This window comes from Sceloporus undulatus, chromosome 1 (genome assembly GCF_019175285.1).
Source record: "Sceloporus undulatus isolate JIND9_A2432 ecotype Alabama chromosome 1, SceUnd_v1.1, whole genome shotgun sequence".
Lineage (NCBI taxonomy): Eukaryota > Metazoa > Chordata > Lepidosauria > Squamata > Phrynosomatidae > Sceloporus > Sceloporus undulatus.
Window position 1 is genome coordinate 170,402,499 of NC_056522.1, and position 10,000 is coordinate 170,412,498.

General features: G+C 37.2%; 1 protein-coding gene and 1 non-coding gene across 2 annotated transcripts in view; one reads left to right on the forward strand and one right to left on the reverse strand.

Annotated features, from left to right (window-relative positions):
• The window catches only part of COL4A1 (collagen type IV alpha 1 chain), a 207,521-nt gene that overhangs the window by 165,461 nt on the left and 32,060 nt on the right, over nt 1-10,000 (reverse strand). Inside the window, 1 exon segment of the mRNA XM_042445763.1 lies at nt 4,633-4,683. Coding sequence (XP_042301697.1) covers nt 4,633-4,683 — 51 coding nt within the window.
• LOC121920097 lies at nt 9,730-9,843 on the forward strand. The gene has a single exon (XR_006101640.1). It is a non-coding gene; the product is annotated as a U5 spliceosomal RNA (small nuclear RNA).

Below are 10,000 nucleotides of genomic sequence, written 5' to 3' on the forward strand. Positions count from 1 at the left end.
GATCTGTTGATTCTCCAGCGTATAGGCGCAACTGAATAATTGGTTTTTACATGACATTGGCCTGTTACAGACAGCCAAAATAAAGTGCTTCGAATCACAGTGGAGGTATGGTTTTTTCAATGATGCATGCGTCCTAAGTAGTCCAGAAGCCACACCAAAGCCACGCTCCAGTCCTTAGGGCTGGAACGTGGCTTTTGGTGCAACTTCTGGACTCTTAGGACGCATGAATCATTGAAAACACCAATACCTCCACTCTGACTCGAAGCAGCTTTATTTTGGCTGTCTGTAACAGGCGCCATGTGCGCAAACTGCTAAGAATTACTGACCAGGGGAGACATGAAACAGCAATTAGTCATTTTTAGGAAAATATTGTGAATTCATTTCCGTTTCATTCACGATATCACTTTTTTGCACAATTGCTCTAGTGTGAAAGCTATTTGTGGTTTATTCATGGGATTCTCACAGTTTTTGTACTTGTTGCCAGATTCTCCATGCTTCTTTGGGGTGAGTTTACTTCCGGTGCTGCTTGGTTGTGCCCAATTGCCAAGAGGAAAGCAGCTTTTTATGCTTTTTTAAATAACTTTCCTATCTTTTGGGTAATGTTTTGTTCTTTTTACCTAGGTTGGATTACTTTCTGGGAAAGTAAGAGACAGTACAGTATATTTTTATAAAGAAATTTGTGTAAACAAAATTCTTTATTTCTCTAGGTGATTTTGTGGTGGTAAAATGCTCCTTTCTGGCTGAATGTGTATCAGTTTTGTTTATTTAAAAATTTTTTGATATGTGTACAGTAGACTGTTATAAACTTTGAAATTATATTCCTGCAATTTGGAACTTAATTGATGGCCAATATGCCTGGATTCTGCATGTCTTTTCTCTGGCAACAAAACTTATACTTCCAACCAGGAAAGAAACAGTTACCGGTAGTATTCATCCTCCAATGAATTTTTCTGCTTTTTAAAGAATGAATATGCATCTTCCAGACACCATCTTAAAGTACATTTTAAAACAACTGGTCAGAATGTAAATACATGGCCTATGACTAAATTCTATACATTTATCTTTTTCTCTCTCTTTCTACTTTCTTTTTTGCTTTTACATTATAAAAAGTAATAACTTTTTTTGATGTGATAACTTGGGTAACATTCTAATGTGAAGAAAAAAGCAACAGGGCTCAGTCAAAAATATGACACCCTGTTTTGTGAAAACAGAGAACTTTAGAGGAAATTGCATCTCCATATTTCACCACAAGAGTGTGTATGGAGAACAGCTTTCCAAGTCTTAATGTCGTGATTCTGCTTTCCCATAAGCAAAACTGCTAAGTATTAGGTTTGTTTCTTGCTTAGTCTATAACTAAATCAATTTTCTATCAAGAAAATGTTGTATATTTTCCCATCACTGAACTTTTGGATACACTGGATTTTCCTTGTGTGGCTTTTAAAGTTTATATGCCTATATAAAGAATGCATTAGTCACTAACATTGCATAGTGAAGTGCATTTTAACTCATAATATTTTAGTATCTCTTTTACTAGGATTCTACTAACTTCAGTTTTGTTCAGTTTTGCAAATATTAAAAGAGTGATTATTCAAGATATTAGACAGATAGCTCTGATTTAAAGGCCAACTGATTCAATCTGAGTTAAAATCTGAAAGTCATTTGAGAAAACTTAATTTACCACGATTGCCTTCCATTTACAGTGGGCTCTTGTTATCTGCTGAGATTTAATTCCAGGATGCCCATGGGAAACCAAAATCCATGGATGCTCAAGTCCCATTAATTACAGTGGGGTAGCAAAATTGTGTTTCCTCTTATATAAAATGGCAAAATCAAGGTTTGTTTTTTGGGGGAATATTTTCAAGCCATGGATGATTGAATCTGTGGATGAAGAATCTGTGGATATGGAGGTGCGACTGTATTACAGTTAAAAATCAAGAGAAAGGTTTGTCAGAATGATGTGGAATTTGCAGATATAAGCATCCTCCTAATTGATCTAGGAAGTTACCTGGAGTCAGACCTGATTAGTACTTGGATGAGAAATCCCCAACATATACCAAGAGCTATAGGCTGAATTTCATTGGAAGGAACTATCAAAACCACCACTGAGTATTCTTTGCCTAAGAAAACCCTATGAAATTCACCGGGTTGCCAAACATTAGACAACTTGAAGGCACATACACACTCATGCAAACATAATGCCTGCCGAATGTCAGACAAATAGGTGCAGTAGGGGTCATGCTATGCACCTCTAAGTTTTGATATATTTTTTAAAAAGAAACGTTGATAAACCTTTCCATCTGTTAGGAGTTTATCACACTAGCAAGATCCCATGGTAAAATGAGAGTTAAACACGATATAACATGAAGATAACCTAGAAATGCCCAAAGTTTATCAAACGATGTCGCAGTTAACGTGAAATAATGCAAAGTCAATCCGCAGTTAAAGCGGAAGAAACCAGCAGCTTTTTAAATTCGAAACAAACCGAATTTTAAAAGCTGCTGGTTTCCTCCACTTTAATTGTGGATTAACTTTGTGTTATTTTGTTTTAGCAGCAATTAGTGTGGTAAACTTTCCGAATTCTGTTTAAATTCAAATTTAACAACTCTTGTTTAACTCCTGTTTTCTCACGGGATCTCGCTAGTGTGATAAAGCTCTTAGCTCAGTTGGATAAAGTTGACGGATCTTTGTGGGTGATTGTTACAAATATGTCAGAAATGGATCCACTTAAGAAACATGCAAAATTTCAGAAACAAAAGTGCAGTGTATTTGTAGAAAGGGAGTGTTCAGGTTCCAAGTGGGATTTGCATCCTTTTGACCCAATACATGGCTGCGCAGTTTTGTGTGTGTGTGTGTGTTGGCTAGATAGTAATGCAAAGGATACTTTCTGGGACTATTTGCATATAACAAAAATTGTGAATAATTACAAACACTTGTCACATTTCAACATTTACAAACACTACTTTTCTTACTCCAAATTAACAATGTAGGCATTCTGGAGGCTGAAACCCATTAGTACTTTATCTTCTCACTTAAAGAAAGTGTCTTTGTGTCTTGTCTTAGGCATATCTGGATTGTCAGCATTGCCATTCTTGTGATTTAGGGCTATTACTAAACAACACAAGCACTTTATCAGCACAAGCAACTAATGAATGGGTAGTGGCAAATCAATGTGCCAAATCACAACAAATCAATGTAGGACAGCATGCAAATGTGTCTAGCGAATGAGTAGCATACAGACTATCAGTGTTGAACATTCATGCAGCACAAGGCAGTGTGAAGCAACACAAAGGGTCTTTGTGGATAACTGAAACCGTGTTAAACAAATCTGTGTTAAATGGGGTCTTACTGTATGTATGAAACTAGCATATTTGATTTAGTTGTACCTAGACAAGAAACTTCCAAGAAGGTTAAGGATAACAGGGAGGGGCAGCGTTTTGATGGTGACCTTTTTTACTCTTGGTTGGCAGCAGTGTCACAGAAAATGCAAGAGGAGATGGAAGAGGCAGAAGAACTTGAATATCCAACAGTTTTCTGGCAAGCAGACAATGACAGCCTACCAAATCCCATAAACTCCATCAAAATACTTTTTCTACTCCTGGGAAAGAGAAATAGCATTGAAATACTGAGCTACAGTTGAACAGTATTGAAGACTGGACTAGTCCTACAGTATGTTGATTGCCATTAAACATAGGAAAGCCATGATACAACTGTTCATTGCGATTAGGAGATAAAGCTTCTAGTCACCAAACTATGGGGCACTTTAGAGATATGCTATAAATCTGCTTTGGGTAGGGTTGCCATAATTCTCTACTAAAAACCGGGACAAAATGTAGGACAAAATTTAGACCAAAATATAAGACAATTGTAGGATAAAATTTAGCCCAAAATGTAGGACATTTAAGGTCCTCCATTTTTCTTAAATGTCCTACATTTTTATCCTTCAATTGTTCTATATTTTGGTCTAAATTTTGACCTACATTTTGTCCTGGTTTTTAGTAGATAATTATGGCAACCCTAGCTTTGGGTCACTTTGGAGGTATGCTATTTAAATGATGCATGTGCCCGAAGAGGTCGGAAGCTGCGCCAAAGCCACACTCCACTCCTAAGAACTGGAGCGCAGCTTTGGCACAGCTTCAGGCCTCTTAAGATGCGTGTGTCATTTAAACAGCATACTTCCAAAATGACCCAAAGCAGCTTTATTTTGGCCTGTGTTCGGATCCTTCATTTCCCACTCCCTCTCCTTTTATCATGCTGCTTTCCTTACATGAAGAGACAAGGTTATCCATTCATGAGACACAAACTCTCTAAATCCAATAAATCCAAACTGCTATTTAATCTTCAGAAGTGCCCATGTTTGAATTTGGTTCACTTTGAAATAGCTCTGCCTCGACTGGAACATCTGAACTTGTTTCAATAAACTAGATATACTTCTCCTAGATATGGGATTAGTTCAAATCAGGAACATACCTATAGTATCAGAATGACTCTGTTTATGCCTCGGAAGTAAAATACAGTATTATGAACAAAGGGTAGTTTTGGACCTAGCTAAAAAGTCTAATTTTGTCCCAATAATTTTTAACAAAGTTAACAATATTAGCAGGAAAAATGAGATTAAAGACACAAAATACTTACTTTTTGGCCCTTTACTCCACTGCAGTCACATTTTCCACAGCCAGAACAAGCCTGAAATTTAAAAGAAAAAGAAAAAAACACCTTAGTCCTTGAATTTGGTAATACTGGTAATGCCAGTAATATTAGGGTTGTGCGAGGAAAGAAAGTGAAGGTATGATGCATGACATCATAGTTCTTCAGTTCTCTTCCCACAGGAGATAGTCATAAAAGTGAAGGGGTTTTTTAAGCTGGAAAAATCCATTTGACAAAAGCTTAGCTTTTATGACCATCTCCTGCAGAAAGAAAACTGAAGAACTATGACACATCATGTGATCAGGCATGTAGAAAGGCACTGCTATCCAGCTGAACTTCCACTTTCTTTCCTTGTGCAATAAGCTCCTTCATAATTAACATTGGAAATTTGGTAAACTACTGGTTTGAGAAAAATGAAGAAACTTAATAAAATATATTTATGCAAAGTAATTAAAATATGAAACACAAAGCAGTAGATTCCATCAGATCAGTGTTTCCATGGCTATATGATGTAGGGATCAGCAATCCCTCCATTGTGCTCAAGGCCAGTACCATATTTGTGCCCATTAGCTGGAATCATTTCATTCTTGGAAATCTGCCAGGGACTGGCAGTTGATGGGTCATAGACTGGCACTGGTTTGGTTAGTTCACTTTATGAAGCAATTCTTGCCTGGATTGTGGCCAAAGAAACTGGCCTCTCAAGCTATCAGTTTGGTATTCTTTGGAATTACAAATTTTGAAAAGGAATAATCCTCCTAATTTAGCCATAATTTAGTTTAACATATGATATTCCCAGTTCAAATGTTGTAGATTTCTTGCAGCAAAGATGCCTTGTTGCAGTATCCTCCTCTACTGTCTAATTGCAGACAACCTGAGGCAGTGAATTTTTGTTTGTTTTTTGCATTACAGTATAACACACAGCACTGAACTTAAGCATAAAGTATTGCAAATGCAAGATCACCATATTACATTAAAAATCTTATTTTAATTATTTTGCTAAAATCTGTCACAGCAAGATAGGCATAGAAAGTTTTTTGTCTGAATCTATGAATCCAGCTTGACACATATAGGAGTTGTGTGTGTATGTGTACTTTATACACAGTGCGCCCTTGGCTTATGTGGGAGAACCATTCTGGACCCCCCCCCCTGTGTAAACTAAATATTGTGTATGTTTGTGCATGCTGTGGCCAGCGCAGCTTTACTCAGCTTTGCTATAACGCGGGCGCACTATACTGTAATTGGTTCAATTCAAATATATATCTGTGTTAGTTTGGAAAATTACTATGCAAAGGGCTCTTGTAGCACCTCTGAGATTAACTGGAAGAAAGAAGTTGGTAGCGTGAGTTTTCACAGACTTGAACCTGCCTCCTCAGATGCGTGTTTGGATGTTTGTCCACTCCAAATATGCATTTGAGGAAGTAGGCTCAAGTCTACGAAACCTCATGCTACCAACATCTTTGGGGTGTTTTAATTGATTATTTTATGAAGTATGGGTTGTGTAATTGTATCGTTTGGTTTTTATCAGTTGTAATCCTGTCTTGATCCGCAGTTCATGCATGCAAGAGTATTACCTAGACAATATTTTCTAAGTAACCATGATTTTTGTTGTTGTTGTTGTTGATATACATCCCCCACTACAGGCTCATTTTCTAGATCACATTCCTGTTTAAAAAACTTCCTAACCTCAGCGAGAAATAATCCTTCAGAATTGGAGGAAAAGAACTGGAACTACATTACATATCTGGAAAACAGAAGCTAATTGAGTCAACTGAACTATTTGGAGTTTCTTCAGGCCATGCGTACTGTATATACTCACGTATAAGTCTAAAAAATTAGGTTAAAAATTGACCCAAAAAAACTGAGTTGACTTACCCACTGGTCAATGTAAGTACTATACTTTTACTCATATGTATGTGTGTGCATATACATATATGTATATGTAACTATTCCCCCATTGAACGAAAAAAGTTTAATCTGCCCTGGTAGCACTGACCCTCTCCTACACTCTCATCCATCCAGTCTTTACTATAAGCACAAATAGTTATGCCTGTAGGATTTTTGGTATTCTTTTCTTTTTCTTTGTCTTTGCATCCTTCATTACATGCCCTAAGTTTTACCCTTGACTTATCCATGGGTCATATCAAAATCCCTAATTGTGATCCCAAAACCTGCCCTCGACTTTTATCTGAGATCGACTTATAGTCGAGTATATACGGTTTCTAGCCTAGCTGACCTCAGATGTTTTGTCTGATAATCACAAAGGAAGGGGATCTGTAAATCATCAATCTCATTTCTTCATCTTTCCTGGAAAAGTCCTAAGGAAGCTCTCAATATCTGAAAGCTAATAACCAAAACTGGGAACCTTAATGCCTCCATCAGCATTTTAACAGCACCTTATAAAGTGGACCCTTGTCATTAGCTGAGATTTGGTTCCAGGATCCCCCATGGTTAACAAAATCTATGGATTCTCAAGTCCAATTAAATACAGTGGCACAGTAAAATGGTGTGCCTTATATAAAATGGCAAAATCAAGGTTTGGTTTTTGGAATGTATATATTTTTAAAAAAACACAACAGTTTTCAAACTGTGGATGCTTGAATCAGTGGATAAAAAATCCATGGATATGGAGGGCTGACTGTAATTTTATTGGCTTTTTAATAAATAGCATCTCTTTTAAATATCTGCATGAAAAAACTGTGATATAAGTTTGGGTCCTTTTTGTTTAAAGGCACCAGATCCCACCTGATCTTGGAAACCAAGCAAGGTCTTGGATGGGAGACTGCCAACCAGGTTCTATAGGGTCTATTTCAGAGGAAGGAACTGACCACCTTTGAGCATTTCTTGCCTAATAAAACCCCATGAAATTATTGGGGTTACCTCAAGTTGACAGGCAACTTTAAGGCATATATTCATAAACAGTATTTTGAGTTTAAAAATTAAAATAACATCTGTTTCCTTAGGTAGGAACATTTAAATTTTTATTATGTTAATAAAACCAAACATAAAACTCAAAGATTATACCTGAAAGATCCAGATTGATCATTTTTACAGCTTTTTCTTTTAAAAAGAGGAAACAATCATCATAGTTTTGGCCTCATAAAATTCATATGATATAATAGAAAAGTCCCAGCACAGGAAGAAATATTAACATTCTCAACTTTAGAAATATTGAGTTGCCATCAAGCTGGAAGATTTATTTACACATTTTAGTGGCAAGGGGGTTGCAAACAGTGAAATCTTAGAGGACTGAAAGATGGGTAGTAGTCAATTAACCTTTCAGTGGTAATTTTCATTGTTCAGTGATAACATAAATATGAGATGACTAAGGCGCGGTACACACTGGCTCCGAAGGATGCCCTCATCACATGCGAGGGTGTCCTCTCTGTGCGGTGGCGAATAGATGATGCGCTCAGCGATTATGTCACTGCTGTGCGGCATCCAAATGAGCCGCGCAACAGCGACGTGCTCACGCCACCACAAGCTATTTGCAGCGGCACAAAAAGGAACGCAGCTTTGGCGCAGCTTCTGGCCTCTTAAGATTTGTGTGTCATTTAAACAGCATAACTCCAAAGTGACCTGGAGCAGCTTTATTTTGGCCTGTCTGTTTGGGCCCTAAGAAACCCTACCTGAAACAACTCTTACCACCAGGAAGTTCTTCCTAAAGTTTAGGTGGGAATCTCTTTTCCTATAGTTTGAATCCATTGCTCCCCATGTTTTATGGAGCAGCAGAAAACAAGTTGGGTGTAACCTATAACACCCTATACAGTCTAGGTCCAGGTTATCTAAAAGATCCTGTCTCTGTATGAACTGGTTACGGTCTTAAAATCCTTAGATGAGGGCTTTCCCTTAGTCCCACCAGCACCACAGATCAGTCTGGTTGGGGCTTGGCTGCTCCCAGGCTGTTGAATTCCCTTTCATGGGAGGCTAGCCAGGTCCCCTCTCTGCTCTCCTTTCATTGGCAGTCAACAGCCATTTAATGATTAATAGGTTGCAGGGAATTGGGTTTTTTTAAATGTGGTGTATTTTTTTACTTTATTTTTTACTTATTTTACTTAAAGTTTTTAAAAGATTCTACAAGTTTAAAAATCTAATGGCATATCAAAATGAAAACTAGCTTGATTTAGCTTTTTTATTATCAGGTTTTTAGCTTTTTTCTTCTTTTAGAATTTTTGTGAGCTACCTTTGGTTACATGCTGGACAAAAGGTGAGATATAAATAAAATTGAGTAAACAAATAAGTATGAATAATTATTTGTTTATTCTTTTATCCAAGAATATTCATCTCAATGCTGCTAACAAATTGACATCATTTCTGACATCTAATTTGTGACCTTATTTTACAGCATCTAGTCTGCTTCTCCTATATAAAAAGCAACAGGGCATTGCTATCCAATTATATATAATTAACAAGTCCTGAAATAGTGTTGCCAGTCAGAGTAAGCATACAGACATACCAGTAATTGGAAATATATGTGTGTGCAAGACCTATAAAGCACTTTTTGCTTGAAGTAGTCCTAAGTAATGCCTAATCAGAAAAGAAATCTGACTGGAAGCAGATGAATAGACAACTCCAGCATAACATGTACAGTTCCTTGAATGTGCTAAAATAAGCGTGCCAACAGTGTACATTTCTCATGTAAACATTAAAAAAATCATGTAAGAAAGGTATATGTGACTGTAAAAATTTAAAGAAGTATTTTAGTAAAATTATTTCCACATGAAGCTTTGACTGGGCTTCAATGACAGTTAGATGCGGAAGTTCACTAGTTCTTCAGTGACAGATAAGGAATCTAACATTCTCTGAAGATGCCAGCCACAGATGCTGGCGAAACGTCAGGAAGAAACTCTTCTAGAACATGGCCACATAGATGGTTTTTTTTCCCAGGCTAACTAGTTTTTCAGTGAGAGATAAGGAATATTATTAATTCTTTAGTGAGAGATAAGGAATCTCATTAATTCTTCAGTGAGAGATAAGGAATCTCACTAGTTCTTTAGTGAGAGATAAGGAATCTCACTAATTCTTCAGTGACAGATAGGAATCTCACTAGCTCTTCAGTGAGAGTCAGATAAGGAATCTGACTGGGCTGGAATCTGGTTTCTCTTCAGATCGTATAAATCTTTCGCCTTTTACTAAAGATTTCCGTGGAGAGGAACATTTATGAGTTTGTAACCAATTTTTGAGGCTCTGAAAAAGGAGCCCTGGTGGCGCAGTGGTTAAATGCCTGTACTGCAGCCATTCACTCGAAACCACAAGGTTGCGAGTTCAAGACCAGCAAAAGGGCCCAAGCTCGACTCAGGCTTGCATCCTTCCGAGGTCGCTAAAATGAGTACCCAGACTGTTGGGGGCAAATTAGCTT